The following is an 18,685-nucleotide window of genomic DNA, read 5'->3' as shown; positions in this document are numbered from 1 at the left end:
CGCTCGGCCCCGGCGCCTCGCCCGATACCCTCAGACAGCCCGCCCCAGCGACCCCTCCCTGCGCCGCCGTCTCGCAGCCCCTGCTTCCCTCCGACCGTCACCCCCTTTTGCCTCCCTCAACTCAGCTGTCTCCCGCTTCCGCCCCTCCCGGCCGCACCCCTACTAGCCGCGGTACCTGGGGCTCTCGAAGCTGCACCCCCTGCGCCGCAGCGCCGCCCTCTTCTGCCGCAGGAGCGCAGCGGCCTCCCCACCAAACTCGGGCTCCATCGCCCCGGGCGGGGACCGCGGGCTCGGGCGCACTCGGGTGGGCTCGGGCTTCGGCGGGGCTCGGCGGGGCTCGGCGGACCGCTCGGCTCACGCGCCGCAGCCCACGCCCCGCCCCGAGCGCCTCCGCCCCGCCTAGGCCCCGCCCCGAACTTCGGCCCCTCCCACTCCTTGCTCCTCTGAGGGGTCCAGGCCCCGCCCCGGCCTCCCCACCCCCGGAACTTCAGCCCCTCCCACTCCACGCTCCTCAGCCGGGCCCAGCGCCCGCACTATCCCCTCCCGCACTCCTGCCACGCCCATCCCGAGCCGGGAACCCTGGGACCCGGGTCCTGGCTCTCTGAACCTCTNCGCCGCAGCCCACGCCCCGCCCCGAGCGCCTCCGCCCCGCCTAGGCCCCGCCCCGAACTTCGGCCCCTCCCACTCCTTGCTCCTCTGAGGGGTCCAGGCCCCGCCCCGGCCTCCCCACCCCCGGAACTTCAGCCCCTCCCACTCCACGCTCCTCAGCCGGGCCCAGCACCCGCACTATCCCCTCCCGCACTCCTGCCACGCCCATCCCGAGCCGGGAACCCTGGGACCCGGGTGCTGGCTCTCCGAACCTCTGCTCGGCCTACACTCGCAAAACGCTCACTCTGTGAGGTCCACGACCCTGCCCCTCCCGCTTCTCGCCCCTCAGCACGGACCCAGGCCGCACCCACCTTCTGCTCCACTACTGAGCTCAAGCGCGGTCCCAGCCCTCACCCAAGAGTCGGCTTTCTGGTGCGTTGCTCCTTCACAGCTCAGTACCCCCCGCCCTTTCTAAGGAAAGCACTGGCTCCTCTGGAAGCCACCCTTCCCCGTGTCTCGCCTACAGGCACGGCTCCGCCTTTTCTCTCCAAAGCTTGCAGACTGCAGAACTCACTCCAGTGACCCTCCTCGACCGCGCGGGGCCCCGGGTTCTGTCCTCAGCCCGCCCCAACCTCACCCCGCCCGCGCTCGTGGCCCCGCCCACTCTGTCTCAGCTCCAAGGGCGCCAGGACCCTGGTCTCCTGTGCGCAGGGGTACCGTGCCCTCCCTTCGAGGCTGAATGGGCATTCCACTGCACAGTCGGCGTTAGCTCGCGGATCTCTCCATCCACCAAGAGGCCATACTGTGGTCTTCTGGAAGTCGTTTGTGGCGCCTGACGCAGTGAGCCTGGGGGCTGGAGCTTTACAGGCCACCAACCATAGGCTCAAGTCTTCACAGCATCATTTTTCCAGCTGTGTGACAACCACCACACCCCACCGTCTTCACCTCCTCCCCAAGTCAGATGCTGTGGTCTCAGAGTCTTAAACCTTACTCTGGGGCCGAGGGCAGCGACCCCATCTGGGTAAAGCTGGGGACCACTGTGCCATCTAAACTGTGAGCAGGAGATGCACTAGGGTCCCTCGGTTAGCAGGGCTTGTCTTGGCTGGGGAAGTGTGGCCAAGCTGGCCTGGAACTGGGGTGGTGGAGTAGAGCCTGAGGAGTGTGTGGGGGGAAGTTTATGCTTGGAGAAGTGGTCACTGCAGCCCTGGAAGGAACTAGCTGGGAAACTGAGGCAGGCAGGGCCAGGGACTCCCACAGGCAGCCTGGACAGGCCCCTCCCTAGTGCTCGCTGCCTCAGGAACTTGCTTCCCCAGGACTCTTTTGCTTGCTGCAACATCCAGCAAAGAAGTCAGTCTGGACAGGGAATGAGGGGGAGAGAGAGAGACATAGGGGCCTTCCATTTCTCCTTCTGGCCTTGAGACTCCACTTTGACCCTCCCCTCAGGTTTCCCAGAGACAACCCTTGAAAAACAGCCTCCCCACCTTTCACAGCAGTCTTCTGTTGTCTCTAAAGCAAGCTTGAGTGGGTTCCTGGCTGTGGCTTAACATCATGAATTCATTCTACATGTCTTTTCAGACTTGGGTCCCCTTACTCCCCGGAGTCCTTCACTCAGTGAGACTGGGCTGGCTGATGTTCCCACCCCCATCCTGCTTCCCCTCCTTTCAGTCTTTTTGCCTTCTCCGCCCTCCATGTGTCCAGAGATCCCTGAAACCAATCTCTAAACGTCCGCTGTCCTCTGAGCCTCCCCAGATGCCCTCCCTCCCTCCCTGAGTACCCACAGCACTGACTGTCCTTCCCGACGCCTGCTCCCATGTGTCATTTATGTTCTGTTAACCTCCTAACTGGGCCCTGGCCGATTCACACCCCCTTCGTGTCTGTGTCTGATACAGCCACTGTTTACTAAGTGAAATGCATGTGACTTTAATAAATTGAGCAATAATCATTGGAAAACACATTTAATTTCAAAGTAAACAAAGATGTTTGTACATTAAAGTATTTAATTAGTGAAACAATTATTATCAGTGTAACAAGCTGAAAAATACAGCAACTTGATACAAGACTGAGGTAACAAAATACTTCACCAAAATCTAAAGAACCCCAGGGAGCTGATGTCCAGTGTTACGGTGGGTGAGACACTTGGCGGGAATTAGAGAAAGTCCTTACACAACCGCATGCAGGGAGTCTGCTGGGGAGTGACAGCCTCCGAGAGGGCAACAGAGGCAACGAGAAAAGGAGTAAAAGGTAGAAACTGATTTTCAACTTACTTTGAAGAATACGTAAGAAATTGGTACTTAAAATACTCTCTACGCGATATTTTGAATGCTAAGTGAAAAACCATGCATTTTGGCACAAAATTTATTTAAAGATTATACCACACAATAAATTACTATTGTTTCATTACCGAATGGTCACAGTTGCTCAGAAATGGGTGGAAACATTCGTGGGTACAGAACAAACGATGCTCCATGGAGCGGCTGCTGCAGACAGGGATTTGGGGCTGCCTCCGGCGTGCACCCCGCTGCGCAGCCTGCAAGGTGGTCCATGGCTCGAGGTCTCAACACTCTGGAAACGCAGTTCTTGCTCACGCTGTGCTTGCATTTAACGTGAAATCAAAGCCAAAACAACCTCTCAAGTAAATACTGTGAACACGCTGACCCTGCTCTCATTCCACCTCGGAGTCCTCTGCGTGCCCAAGCACACCTGCCTGTTCTGCACCAACAGAGGCTCCAGCGAGTCCTCATTGCCCCTGATCTCTCAGATTAAGAGGCTGTTCAGTCTGTGGAGCCTCTTGAAGCCTCTGTGGAGGAACCTGCTCAGGGTGTGTCCTCAGTTCTGGGAAGACCGCAGGGGCTTGCTGGAGGAGGTGCAGTGTGAGGGCTGTGTGTTTGGTGAGTGGTCAGCTCACTGAGAGCAGGATCGGTCTCTCTCACTTTCAATCCTTTAAAACCCCGGGGAGAGCCTGGCACATGGGAAACACTCACTAGAGATGTGAGCAAATGAATGAATGAATGGGTGGTTTTGCTCAGAGAATCTGTTCTTTCAAAGGGGCTCGTTGTTTTTTTCTTTTTTAAACATGAAATCACCCCACATGCCAGTGTGATGTGGGGCGGATTAAAGTCACTTACGCAGTCACTGCAAGTGAGGCTGTGTTTTTGGCAATGTTCATCTGACTACAAGCATCAGCGACCTGGGAGGAGCTCGAGGCTCCACCTGTCACATGGCGTCCAAACAAGTGCAAGCCTTGGGCTTCGGGGTGGGAGGAAGATGGTGAAAGAAATACTGGCCATCTTGGCAAGAAAAGAAATGCTTTATAAATTCAGTTGGCAAGAGAGAGTGGGGTTCTTTCCCAAACAGAATCCCTTCAAGTATCTTCCTTCTTAGGTTCCATGGTGGGACAGGATGATGACCGGGCTTCCTTGGGGAAGCAGAGAATGCACTTTCTCACTGAGCATGCTCAGAACAATGTTTCTACTGTTGTCCGTCAAACCAATTCTCCAGGAAGTATTTCAGTCACCAGAACACACTTGGCTGACCTTGAGTTACAAAACACATTTGATGGAAAGGGGTGAGAAGTACTCCCGGGAAGAGGCGAGGGAGCTGTTCTTGGGCACTGTAATGACACCAACTAGCTACCTACTCCCATCTGTAGACAGCATTCTGTAAGTTTCCTTTTGGGATGTCGTGACCTGTTTGCTTTAAAAAAAAATATACAGCCTATGCATGCAAGACATACCATCTTCAATGGTTCCACAAACATCTGTGCACTATGGACATAGAGCAAAAGCCAGAAACGCTTCCCTCCAGGGTCAGAATCCACCCACGGACTTTCTTCCCTGGGCTGTGTGCCTGGCCCCTTTGGGCCCAGCCTCGAGGGCCTCCTCACAGGCAGCTTGGGGGCTGATCCAACACTGGGAAGCCAATCTGCATTTCACCCCGACGCTTGGCCCCAAGGCCCTGCTGGGGGCGCCCAGGGTCCCTCAGCTCGTGTCCAGGACTCTCCTGTAGTTCAAGGTTTGTACCAGTTCTACAGGGACTTTGCCAACAAGGTCTTCAAAGATTCTTCAAGAATCCAACCTAAGAATATTTCTAGGAGGGGATGTGGGATCAGTGTCAATTAGTGAAAAGACTGACAAACACTCTGAGAAGAATAGCGATTGTGCTATTTCAAAATGGGCTCAGAAGAAAACATTTGTGGAAGAGAAGAAAAATTTGTAAAAGGCAAAAAATTATCTGACTTAGTGGAGCCTGAAATTCCGAGGTTTTTGGACTGATATTTATACTATTTCATGTAAGAAAACCCAGGACAACTGAAGAATGAAGAAAATCAAGGAAAATACGTTGCTGATATTCCATTCTTAAATGTTCATCCAAAGTTAAGACTTAAAAAAATCAACGGGCGGAATCAGATTGAACGCAGGTTCGAGCCAACAGTGGCCGGTTCTGGTGAGAGATGTTTGGGGTGTTCCGTGTCTTCATCCAGCCTCTGAAGGCTGATCTCAGCCATCACTGCGGGTCAGGTGCATCGCCCAGACCCCGGCTGGGGGGCGTGCACATCACGCCAAGCGCCACGGTGTGATGGCCTCACCTTGACCACTGTGGTTTCTCCTGGCATGGAAGCACTCTAGACGTTGCTCCAAAAGAGGGTTCATTACTGAGCCCAGCGAGGCTCGACCACAGAAAAAGACCCCAATGACAACCTTTCCTCACCAACTCAGTCACATTTTCAGAAACGTTGTCATCATTGGGTCAGAACGCACTGGTGGGTCCTTTGGTTGTCTTGCAGCTGACCGATCACCGTGTACCGGCTGAGACGTCACTCTGAAGCATCTGCCCGGAAACCGCGGGGTGGTCTGACGTCCGGTAGGTGGGAGCAATGGAGCTGTGACAGCAACAAGGACTCGGAGACCGCTTCTCTCCGGACACCATCTTAGGGTCTTCTTCTCAGAATTAAGATGCCCAGATTAGAGTGGGGAGGGGAAGATATGGTGATAAAGCTACCATAAAGTTAATTTTTATTCATAATTTTGAATAAAAATGTATTTGTGCAAAACAAAAGTCACTTAAAAATACGACAGTGACAGATAAGGATGTTGTTCATGTGACGAGCTCATAACCGAGTGCAGAGCTGGGCCGCTCACTCCCTAGGGCTTTGCTCTCTTGTTGCCGTGGCCATCAACAATTGTGCCCTTGAACTTGCTGGTGACTGGATTGGGGGCAATACTGGGGGAGCCTAAGGCCTCAGTGTCACTCAGCTCCCTGGTGTAATCAGGGGCCCCAGTGGGCCGGGCCCCGCCCCGGCAGTGGAGGCAGAGGGGTGAGACCTCGGGAGCAGAAGCCTGGGCCCGCAGGGAGAGGCGGTGCAGCCGTGCGCTGTGAGCGTGGTGGCTTCTGAGCTGCGGCTGAGAAGTGGGGAGAGGCACCCCAGCCTCCCGCGTGGGCGAGGTGGGAGGGGAGGGAAGAGAAGGGCCTGCAGACCCTGAGGGAAGGGCGTGGGAGGAAGCAAGCAGGCCAGTGGCCCAGTCCACAGTCCTGAAGCTGGGTCCTGTCTCAGAAGAGCTGACACCAACAGGCCTGGAAGGGACCCAGGCCCAGGAAGCAGGCCTTCCAGACGAATAGCACCCATAGGAACAGAAAACGAGACACGGTTTAAGGCATTGTTTGTTTACAGTAAAAGAATGCACGGGACCCTTAACACGGGAGGGGTCTGGGCTCTCACTCCGGCCTTTCTTGCTGGACAAGGCTGTCACTGAAGGTTAAAGCAGGGCCTCTAGGCCAATGAATGAGCGACGTCACGAGTCTTGTGCCGAAATGCATGTTTCTTGAAGAGTTCACATTCGCTCGCACGCACATGTATATGGCACACACACGCAGAGGGTGCTTCTGGGTCGTACAAAATCCGAGGGAGCCCTGTGGGCGAGCAACCCCACGCACTGGGGGTGTGAAGAGCCTGTCCCACAGCCTGTCCCTGCTCTCCAGCCCCTCACACAGGTTGACACTGTTCACTCTCTTGAGCAGGAGAAAGCCCTGGAGACCCAACATGGGCCGAGGGCTCTCCAGTCTCAGCAGCAGCAGGAGCAGCTGGAGGACGGACAAGGCCCAGAGAGGGAGCGCGGGTATAGCTGCTGAATGGGTGTCATGACAGTCGCTGGGAGCAGCGGCAGCCCCTGCACCGGCGGGGCCCTCTGGACCACAAGGCCACAGGCCACAGCCCCTGGAGTCCAGCCATCAGTCGCCCAGCACCCTGGCCAATGGCCTGTGCCCAGGACTTGCGCTCACCACCAGTCCCAGGCGGGGCTCCTGGAAGCCTCCGAAGTCACACCAAGTTCTGTAGAGACTTATTCAAATGACATAAGGTTTGCAGGTACCTGGAAGAGAAAGCTTAGTCTTTTGTCAACGTTCCCACCTTTCGGATGGAGACAGGGGTGGGCCCTAAAGGACGAGCCAGGCTTCACCCAGTTAGTTTGTGACGGAGCAGGTTGGGGGAGGGGGTGCAGCAGTAATGGCCACCACCACCCATCGAGTGACGGCTATGGGCCAGGCACCGCTCTGAAGGCTTCACATGCATCATGTCCTCGTGTCCTCACGGCAGCCCCATGAGGCAGGACCGGACAGTCCCCGAGACGGAGACAAGGGAGCTGAGGCTTAGAGAGGTGAGTGCACAGCCAGTATGGGGCAGGGCTAGGACGCCCTCCACCGTGGGTGCTGGGTCCACAAGGAACCATGAGGACACAGATCCCGCAGGGAGATCCGGAACCCAAGGCCTCCCCATAGTTACGTCCCAGGATAGGATCCCAGCTCCCTGCACAACGGGAGCACCAGGCCCAAGGTCAGGGTGTTACTCCTGCCTCTCAAAGCTGCTGACATGCTCCCAGCCCCAGGACCCCTCCCTGGGCACTGCTGGCGGGCAGGGGAGGCTTCCAGGAGATTTGATGAGAAGCAATTTCAAGAAAAACAAATGCATCCTGGTGTTGGCGTGGTCAGAGCAATGACTTGGGAAAAGCGCGGCTCCTCGCACTAGGAGAATGCCGAGAATTGGCGGAGCGCGGCCCAAAACAGCGAAAGGTAGGAGGCCATTTGGGGCTCCCTGAGAGGAGAACTGATTCAAAAAAATCAGTGTGAGTCAATGACCAAAAGCTACATATGTGGACACAGGGAATCTCAGGAACACATGCAGGAGAAGAGCAAGTTGCAGGAGAGAGACAGTTTATAAGGAAGCTCTAAAACACGGCCGCAGGCAACAGAGTGAGGAACACACGGGTGTGCTGACCCTGCACAGACACAGGAAACCGGCAGAGCAGGGGTACGGGGCTACGAGATCTCAAGGCTACTACAAACAATTGTAAGAAATGTAATGCCCCCGCCGGAGAGAAGCAATCTCAGTCGCTGGGCCTCGCCGGGAGCAGGCACATCCCGGGGCCCTGTCCCGCACCCTGCGCGCACGCCGCCACACGGAGGACCGCGGCTTGCCAACATCACAAAAGTCAACTCCTCTGCTGTGGGCTGTTCAGGTGTTGCCAGCGTTTGAACTACAATACGTACAGCCCACAGCGAAAATGCCTGGGAGAAACTAAATTAGAAATAAAAAGGGAAGAATAGAAAAATAAAAAGGGAGAAGAGTAGAAAAATAAAAGGCCCTCTTCCCCTAGGTCTGAACTGGACACGCACACAAAGAGCAGCAGAGCCCTGCCGTGGCCGCATACGAAATTCAATCCGCTGGGCCCTCTGACCAAGCGCCTGCTCTGCCGCGTGGGTTTGACCCAGTTCCCGGCTACCTGCTGTGACCCTGCTGCCACGCCTGGCTGCCCTCCCAGAGAGGGACTAGGGGCTCTCGCTCAGAGCACCCGTTGGTGCTCCCGGCTGGGCCTGCACTCTCCCCTTCCCTGCTCTGCTGGTGGCCCACCTCGGGCTGCCGGTCCCTGTCAGGCCCGGAGCCAGCCCAGCCTACTGCCCTTGGGTCACTCAGCACTAACAAGGGGACCCAGACACGCATGGTGTGACTGGTGCAGTGGAGGACAGGATGCTCTTCCCCTCTTCATGTGGCCTGAGGTGGCACAGCCTCGTCCAAGTGCCAATGCCTTGTTCGCTTGGCATCATCTGCGGTGACTGGTTGCCAAACACCAGAGCTCCAGCTCAGTCGTGCCAGGGTCAGCTACACTTTTTCAACGTGGACGGTACTTGTAAACACTTCAGAAACCAGAGCTGTGGTTTCCCGTACTTCATTTAAAATTGTATGTGCACAAACATGCCAATAATAAATATGCACCAGTATCTTAACACAAATGAGGTCGCCCTTATGTGTGTCTGACACTCTGCTTTCTCGCTCTAATCCTGGCGCCTGCAGGGGATCACACCTGGAGCGTGATCTGGAGTCTCTACCTGCCCCTGCCTTCCTCACTGCTCAGGTGGTTCCCCATGGGGATTGACTGAGGGTCGCCAGGGCGCCCAGGGCTCTTATTCTATCAAGGATGGTGAGCAGTGTGCACCGCTAGCCACACACATTGTGTGCGTGTGTGAGCACACCCCTGGACAAACTCCTAGCAGGTGGGCAGGTGAGTCGACAGACTGGAATGCAGTTTACTCTGAGCTTCCAGGTGGTACCTCAAGTTTATTTCTGTATGGGTCTTGTCCACTGACTCTGCTACTTCTGCTTTCTAGTTTCTTATCATCTACAATTCAACTGGCTTATCATGTGTCCTCACCTATGTTACGAAAGAAAATAATGAACAGGACCACGCTGAGCACAGAGTGAGGGAACTCATCACTATGGACCTTCCTGCTACTTATGAGAGCAGCTGAGATCCAGGAAGTGGTGACCGTGGGGTGACCAGCACAGCTGAGGTCCCTCCCCTCCAGACCCACGGACCCGGGGCTGTCCAGGGCTGCTGCCTCGGGGCTGCTCCCACCTCCTCCCGGAAGCTGCCACCCTCTACTCCAGGCCCGGGTGCTGTTCCCCGTGCACAGGCGCCCACAGCTCCCTCTTCTGGTGGATCCCTGGGGAAGTTGGGGCAGCCAGGGGACCCCTGCCCACCCACTCCCAGGGTCGGCAGGCTCCAGCCTGCCCCTTTCTGGTGCTGAGGGCTGGGCAGCCCTGCCTCTCACTGTCCAGAGGCCCCTGGGAGGTATGGGTGGGAGAGCTCAGGAGTGGCAGGTGCAGACTCAACTGTGGGGCAGACCTGGGTAAGTCAGTGCTGCCACCTTCTGAGCCCCAGTGTCCTGGGGGTAAAATGGAGACTGTGAGAGGACCTGCCTCACCGGGACATCAAGAGGACCGGGCCAATCCCTGACTGGGAAGCCTGGTGCTGGGGGAGGGGGCAAGGGGGCTGGCCACAGGCCAGGCCCAGCAGACCACAGCCCCATTCATCAGCAGCCTCTGCGGGCTCCCAGTACATTAGCTGTCATTGTTACTGTTCCAGAGGAGTGCAGGGGCGGGAGGCTGGCTAGTCATCGGCAGTATTCCCACGAATCACCTTTGGGGGGATGGTCTAAACTGACGCTGTGGCCTGAACCGTGGGGTGATGCAGCACCTGCCCCGACGGACACGCCTGTGCATTCCCTTTAGTGGGCAAAACACAGGCACTAGACTCAACGTTCTGGTCTGAAGCCGGGCTTTGCTGCAGGCTGAGCCGGGGGGCGGGGGGGCCTGCCTCAGGGGACTGTGCCTGAGAGCCTGGCTGACAGGCTCCCAGGGAAGGACCTAGTCCCAAAAGTGGGAGGGGCATTTCGGGTGACAGGCAGGGTCCCGGTGACCTCACCTGAGGCCTGCTGCTTTTACATGCGTCGTCCAAGTGCTTGTGCCACAGGATCGCGTGGAACCGGGAGCCGGCCTGGAACTTGTAAACGTTGCCTGGCGGGCAGAGAAGCGCAGGTTAGGAGATGAGGCTCACACAGGAGGGTCTGCCTGTGACTGTGACATGAAGATGAGTGTGAACGAGGGTAATGAAACTAAGAAAGGTCAGGAGCAGCCTGAGGCAAGGCTGGGGCTCGCTGGAGAGGAGCCCCTCACCCCGGTCCTGCTTCTGGGCTGCCCCTTTGGACCAGGGCTCGTGACCATTTTTTGGCCCCTGGTGCTTTCTGGCTCTGGTAAAGCCCGTGGACCCTTCTCGGAAGAACGGTTCCAAACGCATAACACAATACAAGAGAAACTGATACTGAAATGCAGCGATCAAACTGCTAAACAGCAGCTGAGTGATGGAGTTCTATTTGCGTGTCCATATTAACGCGTGACTACAAGACCCAGGGGCAGGTCTGAAGCTGTCCTGCAACTTCAGAGATGAGCACAAACGGCATTCTGAGATGTTGCAACAGTGTGTGACACAGAGGCACCTCGGTTTCTCTGGGAGACAGAACCACGGGCACCGCAAATATTCCCGCAGGTCAGGGTCCAAGGCCTAGGCACTTGGGGTTCTGTCATGTGACACAGGCTCCCGAGGAGACCAGTGTGACCTTTTCTGAATGACTATGCAGACAGGGCTCCTGGACAAGATGGTGCCCAGAACTTTCCCTTCCTCTCAGCATGGTCAGGGAAAAGGGCAGAACCAAGAGGAACAGGGAGACAACTGGGCAAGTTCACGCTGGAGCTTTGGTAAAAGGGCTCTTTTCAGATGTGGCCCTGGTCAGGACATGGCACGGGTAATGTCTGGGGTGTCCCCGCAATCTCCTGAGACCCATCCAGCCACAGGCTGCCGACTCATCCAGCGTTACGTCATATTCCAGGAGGCTGAGGCTACAGCTCCAGGAGTCACGGGCTCCAGTGGCCACAGGTGGGGCCCCAGAAAGGGTTCCTGCAGCCATGCATTCTGCGCACTGACCACGATCTACACAGCTTTGAGGACTAGCGAGGGGACCCTGTGGACGTTAGAACCTAAAGCACAGGAACAGCAGCAACCTCAAAAGTTCCTATCAGTTCAAAATGCACATTTAGCAGAAGAGGAAACAGGGTGGAGAGGAGCTGCCGGCACCCAGCTCTGGGCCTGATGCCTACCTCTGTCGGGGTTGCTCAGCTGGAAGACGTCCGGGTGCTCGGGGTCGTCGGGCAGCTGCACCATCCAGCCCACCACGGAGACCTTTTTGCCAGGCGTGGATTTGTACTGGAGAGGAACAGCAGCACGGCGGGGCCTCACATTCTGCCCTCCCCAAGGAAGGCGCCCGTCCACCCCGCCACCTCCAGCCCACTCCCTGCAGTTCACCGTGTACAGAGTCCTCTCCTGGGACTTACGTGTTTTCTGTCTGTGCCCCGCAAGGACTTGGCTCCGTAGTACAGGAGGGTGGATCCTGAGAGTGTGACCCAGTACCTTGTCCACGAGGACAGCTACAAGGGAAGGGGAGGCCAGGTGACAACACTGCAGGTGGTGGGGGCAGCCGGCCTCTCCTCCTAATCCACCCACCCCTCCCTCCATAACCCCTCCACCCAAGACCTGGAGGAGCAGACTGTGGGCCCTTAGCTGCCCCACCCCCTCACTCAGAGCCCCGCCCTCTTTCGCCCTGCCTAGGGTGGCAACAAGGCTCAGTTTCTAAGTGTTCAGGGACCCTGGGCCCAAGAACGTCCCGGGAAAAACATTTTAACCACACAGACTTGGTAACCATAGCCTAGCAGGACCACAGTGTCTGTGGCGGGTGCTCTGACGGAGACTGAATGGCTAGAAGCAGGAACCCAGCAGGGCCAAGCTGCAGGCCCAGGTTCTGTTTCTCTAGGCCGGAAGGCTACAACTGGCCACGCAGGGGCTCCGCTCTCTGGTCCGGGGAAAACTGCTTTGGCAGGCCTTCTGGTTCTGCAGAGGTGAAGCAACTGTCCCACCTTGGAAGGGCAGGGCTGAGTGGACAGGGGCATATCGCAGCCCAGAGGCCCCTCCCCATGCTAGGTGAAAGCAGCAGCTTTTGGGCCTTTGTGAGGACACCCCCAGGCGTACAGGCACACGGTGTGTGTATGTCAAACTGAAGCAGCTTCATGAGACAATAATCACTTTCTTTCAGTGTAAAGACTCCACCACTTTTGTATTCTACTCAAGAAAATGGGCCGTGACCCCTGGACTGACGTCACCCCCTGCTGGGCTGCCCAGCACTGGGGAAAACACTACTTTCAGGGCACTCACTGCCTTGCTCTGGCCTCAGAGTAGCCGAGGCCTGAACTCTGGGAACGGGAGAGAGGCAGGCAGTTGCTACAACAGGCTAGATGTAGGGCCCCATGTCACAGGATGCCTTGGGACACTGTGTCCAAGGACAGAGTATGGCCAGGGCTGGGGTGAAGATCCCTCCTCATGCAGGAACCATCTGGCACCTGCAGACGGGAAAGCATGGAGGTGGCAGCTGCACTAGGGCCCTGGCACCTTCATGGGTGTTGGCAGGAGGGGGCATCTCCAAGGGGCTCCAGGGGCAGTGGACAGTGGAAGGCACGGGCCAGAGCAGGAGAGAAAGGCACAGCAGATACAAGTGCATGCTGCCTGTCGACGCAGCTCACAGTGGGTGTGCGGGCAGCTTGCCATGGTGGAAAAAACAGAGAGGCCTTTGCAAGGAACTAAGGCCCTGCCACAGGTGGGGGCCATGGGCCAGTGACATCTGGGTCCAACGTGGGCGGCCTGGGGGCTAGTGGTGGAGCCTGCAAGGCCTCCTGATTCCTTGTCCCTGTGTCTTGTGACTTGTTTTGTGTGGCTGCCAGAGGGAGAGAGGACTGGGTCTGAGACTCTCCTGGGCTTCGTTGCCCGTCTCAGGTGCAGGATCCCCCAGCCCCACTCCCCAGGTCTCCAGGCTTCCACTTGTCCCCAAGATGATCACCCAGCCCTATTCACTGCATGCTCAGTGTGTGCACTGCAGTGCATGTGACATTCTCGCCGAGTCCTTTAGGATGGCGGTACTATTCTATCCCGATGTGCAGCTGTGGAAGCCGAGCTCCTCGCCCACTCAGTCGCACAGCCAGGGCTGGGGCCCAGGCTCTCGCTGAGGCCTGTGCTGCCTCTGGACCGAGGTCTGTCCGCACTCACCGCGGGCTTCCGACCCTCCTTGAGCAGCGTTTTCCTTCTCAAAGGCCCCTCCATGGTGGGCACTGCTGCTGAGCTCCCCAACGTACAGATGCACGGGCCGGTGGGGCTGCGGGGAGACCACTGGTCAGACACCACCTGGAGGAGCTGTGGCCAGGCACCCTCTCACTCACTGGGGCCCACGATGCTGCCACGGACCAGAGGGCTCTGGGGCCAGGCTGGGATGGGAGGACCTTAAGGCTGCAGAGAGTGTGAAGGATGGTGGCCCTGGGAACTCTCAACTCCCTCACCTGTGTGAGCACTGTAGAGCACTATGCTTGGTGGCCAAGCTGCCCATAACCAAGGTGCCTCGCAGCACTCACACCTTATCCTGACCTCTGTGGTGGCTTCCTCTGTACTTGGGGACCTTGGGGACTATGCAGCTCCTCCTTTTTGTGTTGGCAGGAGCCTGAGAGGAGTATCAAGGAAGTAGGAGAGATTGGGTGAAGTGAGAGGGGGCACAGGAGACCACGCACCGCCATGCCCCAGCACCTCTTCCTCAGGGTCCCTTCATTAGCCCTCACCACAGGGCTTCGGGCGCCACCTATGGGTGAAGGTGCCCAAGTGCAGCACCAGCCTGGACCTCTGTCCTAAACTCCATCTCAGCAAGCAGGAGCTCAGCTTCCCAGGAGGCACCTCCCTCGGCCCAGCGAGGTCCCCCAGGCTGCTCTTCTGCTGCACCCCAGTGACCAGCACTGCCGCCCACCTGGCTGCTTGAGCCAGGAACCTCAGGGTGTTCTCCTCTTATCCTGCCACCCCTGCAATGGCACTTCTCCAAACTTAGGGCAGAACTCGATCTTCTCTGGACCAACTGCCCATGCTCAGCCACGGCCTCACAGCATCCACTCCGGCCTCCCTCCTGTGTGCTCTCCACAGGCTGCTAGGATGACCTAGTCACGCCACCCTCCCTCCCCTCCAACACCCAACACCTCCATTGCCTTTGAGACCACTGCCCTCACTGCCCTCCCCATCCCAGACGTGGCTCCACCCATTTTTCCAGCCTCATCTCCTCTCATTCTCACAACACTGACTGTCCTTTATTCCCAATCACCCTCCTCTTCCAGCCTCAAGGCCCCCCGCACTGTCCCTTAGCCTGGGGGCACTCTTATTATCTCTCCCTTTATTTAATCAGGATAATTCCCACTGCCCTTCCAGTCTTTCCCCTCCAGAGCAGGCCCCTTCTCTGGGGCCACAGGCACCTGTGACTTTCTCTTGCATTTTGGTCTCTTTAGCAGCAGACTGGTGGACTGAGGCGGGGCCTCTAGCCCAGTGCCCCGCGCCCAACAAGCACCCTCTAGTTACCTGAAGAACAGACAAATGCGTGAATAAAGAATACCTATAGACACAGCTCCGGGTTCTGGGAGAATTCCGAATGGGAACCCGCCAGTTGGGCCCCAGGGTGGCGTAGAGACGTCCCCTGCTTTGGAGGGAAAAGGTGGAGTTTCAGCGATAGGCTGGGGAGACAAGACCATCTGGGACTGTGGCCATCAGCTCGGGCGCCCCAGCCCCAGCTCGGCCCCACCCCCACCCCTGGGTCAGGCCTCCGGCCCATCTGAGCTGCCAGGCCCATGGGCACACAGCCCCACAGCCTCCATCCCTGAAAGGCCCCAGGACCCCAGGTGACTGTTTCCTCAAGCGGCTGCAGAGCAGTGAGCGAACAGGAGGCCCCGCAGAAAGCGGGGAACCAGCTTTAAGTTCTGCAAAGCCCTAGCGCTTCGACCACGATCTGTAAGACCTCTAACGCTGAGCACTTCATAGCCAGGTGAGACGTCACAACACACCACAGCCCCCCACCCCCAGAGGTGCTTTCCTCCCAGCCACCCCTAGTGGTTTCTTATGAACTGGGGCAGGGTCTGCGGGTGAACGGTGCCCTGGTGATGTCCCTTGTGCATGGTGGGAGTCTCCTATTTGATTCGAATTCCTGCGGAGCCACTGCTGGGCGGCGCTGGAGCCTCTGGCCCCTTCTCTCCACCTTCTGACTCAGGAGGCTTCTTTCCCCCGTGGCCCCCGGGGAAATGTGTGACCGCAGTGGGCTGTCCACTGCTACCAGTGGTTCCTCAGACGGGTGACGGGGTGTGCTGCCCCCTTCTCTCCATTACTCTGTCCGCTCCTTGAGACAGTCCGTGGCTGCACGCTTAACGGGAGTTTGGCAGGAGTGATGTGTGCTCATGAGGAGCTTTAGACTAGCGTCTTCCCCGTGTATCCCCGGGCTGGCGGGAGTGTGCAGGGACGTCAGGGTCACCAAGGCAGTCTCGGGGGAGTCACCAGTTGGTGAGCGCCCCCAGGTGCCAGGCCATGCACACTCTCTCTCACTGGGGCTTTGTCCAAGCGCCACCACCCACCCTAGAACAGGGTGGGGCTGAGGCTCAGCGCCAAGTGGGGTGGGGACGACAGGCCTGGCTAGGCAGGGTTTGAACCCCGGTCTGTCTGACTCACTCCATGGCTCACGCTCCTCCCACATGTTTCAGGTTGGGGAGAGGCTAAGGTGGCCCGAGCAGGCCTGCCCCAGGTTCAAAGCTAGCTCTTCCGGGGCGGCTCCCTGGCATTCCTTTCCGGAGGCTCCATTCCTGGTAGGTGTCTGCTGCACCTGGTGCTGGATGGACTTGGTCGGTGCCTGCGACGCTGGATGGCCCCTCAGTCTGTAGGCCCAGATCTCCTGGAGCAGGGCCACCTCCTGGGCCCCTGGCCCTGGGCTTTGCCCATGGAGTGTCTTCCTGCTGGTTTGGCTTCCTGGCACTAACTAGCAGCTGCTGTTTTTCGACTGTTGACTACGAGGGAACTAAGGACTTTCCCACACAGCCCTGGAAGATGTGGGCTGGCAACCACGGAGCGCACCACTGTGGTCCCTCTGTGGGTGAAGGCGGTGATGATGATGGTGGTGGGACGGTGGGGTGATGGGATGGTGGGGATGATGGGTAGGGGTGAGGAAGGGGAAGGTGGGTGCCCGGTAACGTGCTGAGCAGTGTCCACTCACTGTCCTGTTGGCTGCAGCGACACCGGGGGCAGGCGCTATTCTTATCCCCACCTCACAGACCAGGACTCTGAGGCTTGGAGAGGGGGAGTAACTTGCCCAAGGTCACAACATGAGGAACAGGAAGAGTGGGTGGCGATGCTGAGGTGGGAGCAGCCAGACGCCCACGGTACCGCGAGAATTCAGACTGGCCAAGGTGGGTCTGGGAGATGCCTTCCCCTGACAGTTTCTAGGTGCGCCGTTGGGTGGCAGCTGTCTTGGGACTGAACCTCACAATTTCACCCTGAGTCCCTGTTACTGGCCTAGGAGGTCGGAGTGCAGGGAGAAGTCTTGGATGATAACCTCACTGAGGCCCCAGTGGTCTTGTCTTAGCAGAACCTGGACCCCCGTTCCTTTGCCCCCAGTGCACAGAGGCTGTGGCAGGCGTGTACCCGTGGAAGGGGCCCGGGGCCTGCTCATCAGCAGTGCCGACCTGCGCCAGCAAACCCTGCACAGGCAGCCGTCCCATTCGGCTGGGCCTCTTCCCTAGCCACTTCCTGGTGACTCACCCTCACCAGCTTCCTGCAGGCAGGAAGCTGCCACCCCGAGTTGCGCTGGGTCCCGGGATGTCTCCCCAGCAGTACTTATTAAAGGGTTTTTACTGCCTGTGAGTCACTTACTGTTTCGGGGCACTGACCCTGACCCGCTGAGTGGGTCCCTAGGAGTCGTATTTGCACCGGAAGTTCTGCTGGGCAGTTTTGCACCGGAAGTTCCGACCCACACCCAGTCTATCAGGCTCCCTCCCCTGGCCATCAGAGGCCATGTTTGAGAGACTGGAAGCCAGGCTCTGTGGCTGGGCGAAGCTTTGACATGTAACCTGGGAAGCTGGCAGGTGTCCATCTCCCCCTCTGTGAGCTGGGGAGTCTAGAACAGAAGGCTGGTCTGCAGAGACAGCGCGGAGCCAGAGCAGACAAACACTGAGCAGGATCGACATGAGGCAGGAGGACAGTCCTGCCCACTTCCTAGGACCTGACTCTGGGGGCTGTTCTGGTGGACAGAGGGGCTGTGGCAGATTTCTCGGCTACCTGTGAAGCCACAGCAGCAGGGGCAGGGCCCAGCCCTTCTCAGCTGGGGCCCAAGAACAGGGTCAAGAGAAAGGCCGGTACTGCTTGCTGCCCGCTGCTCTCACTCAGAGGGGCCGAAGCTCCTGGGGTGAGGCTCAGGTGCCAGACGTCGGAGTCTGCTCCTGAGGGCAAGGCAGCACCCGGCACCTCTGAGAGAAGGTGCAGCTCAGCTCCTCGCCCACCTGGGCCACCCCCCAAGGTGGAGCGGCAGAATGGAGGACAACAGCAGGGTGCAGCCGGAAAACCAGACTGAGGAGGGACAGATGGCAGGTGAGGTACTTGGTTCCTCATTTTAAAAACCTCATTTAAGGCTTCCAGACAAGCCTGGGGTGTTCCTGGCCCTCAGCTTCAGGGCACGGGGGCCTCACCCCCTGAACACAGCTGCTCTCATGGGTGCACTTCCGTTGAAAGGGACCCCTCGCCTCCAGAGCCTCCCCTCCCCCCAAACACTGTGGAGTCAGGGGCTCAAGAGGCACCCTTGTCCCCGGCACACTGGCATCTGCCCGAGCCTCTGACCTTCTCCAGGAGGGAGAAGAGTGTCTGCAGAAACTCTGACTGGAGGGTGTCAGACCTGGGGCTCCAGGGCCACTACCCCACTTCCCTGGGGCGCCCGGAGGCTGTGGGAAGATTCCACCAGCTAAGAACAAGGAAGCCGCACAAAGGGCAGAAAGGGCAACACCCAACCCCTCAACACCGAGGACGTATGTGCGGCCACCTGTAGGCAGTGCTCTCCTATGGGGCCTCACCACTGTCCGGTGGCCAGCCGGGGCTAGTGCACACCTGCCTTCATTACAGTCCATCCCTCTGAAATGACTGATTGCCATCGGGGGGTTTTCCCTTCACCCTGCCCAGCCCTGGATTCCTGGAACAAGAGATGCCCACTGAGTGAAATTCAGAAAAATCCCAAAGCAACTTCCCCAAATGTAGCCATTCCACTTATGTGCCACTTCCTGCGAGCATCCTCCCTGCAGAGTTGGGGGACCTGAGGCTCAGAGAGGTCCGCAGACGAGCCC

The 18,685-nt window shown here is 58.0% G+C and overlaps 2 protein-coding genes across 16 annotated transcripts in view; both read right to left on the bottom strand.

The window, feature by feature from the left end:
• The window catches only part of GARNL3 (GTPase activating Rap/RanGAP domain like 3), a 117,947-nt gene extending 117,627 nt beyond the window's left edge, over positions 1-320 (bottom strand). For 5 of the 6 annotated variants that reach the window (XM_037036524.1, XM_037036525.1, XM_037036526.1 and 2 more), the window contains exon 1: positions 176-320. In XM_037036524.1, coding sequence (XP_036892419.1) covers positions 176-267 — 92 coding nt within the window. In that variant the 5' untranslated portion in view covers positions 268-320. The remainder of the gene's footprint in view (positions 1-175) is intronic. The other variant, XM_037036527.1, reaches the window with a different exon arrangement.
• A 2,618-nt stretch (positions 321-2,938) lies between these two features.
• RALGPS1 (Ral GEF with PH domain and SH3 binding motif 1) overlaps positions 2,939-18,685 on the bottom strand; it is a 230,959-nt gene continuing 215,212 nt past the window's right edge. For 8 of the 10 annotated variants that reach the window (XM_037036964.1, XM_037036969.1, XM_037036967.1 and 5 more), the window contains 6 exons: positions 14,935-15,018; positions 13,563-13,668; positions 11,804-11,896; positions 11,570-11,675; positions 10,341-10,432; positions 2,939-6,953 (listed from right to left, as the gene is read on the bottom strand). In XM_037036964.1, the coding sequence (XP_036892859.1) occupies positions 6,924-6,953; positions 10,341-10,432; positions 11,570-11,675; positions 11,804-11,896; positions 13,563-13,668; positions 14,935-15,018 (511 nt within the window). In that variant the 3' untranslated portion in view covers positions 2,939-6,923. Of the gene's footprint in view, positions 6,954-10,340; positions 10,433-11,569; positions 11,676-11,803; positions 11,897-13,562; positions 13,669-14,934; positions 15,019-18,685 lie in introns of those variants that run through there. The other 2 variants (XM_037036970.1, XM_037036973.1) reach the window with 2 other exon arrangements.

The sequence above is a fragment of the Sturnira hondurensis genome, unplaced genomic scaffold, assembly GCF_014824575.4.
Source record: "Sturnira hondurensis isolate 20B ecotype Veracruz unplaced genomic scaffold, ASM1482457v3 Scaffold0022908, whole genome shotgun sequence".
NCBI lineage: Eukaryota > Metazoa > Chordata > Mammalia > Chiroptera > Phyllostomidae > Sturnira > Sturnira hondurensis.
Note: the sequence above shows the minus strand (reverse complement) of the source record. Positions and strands in the feature narration are given on the sequence as shown.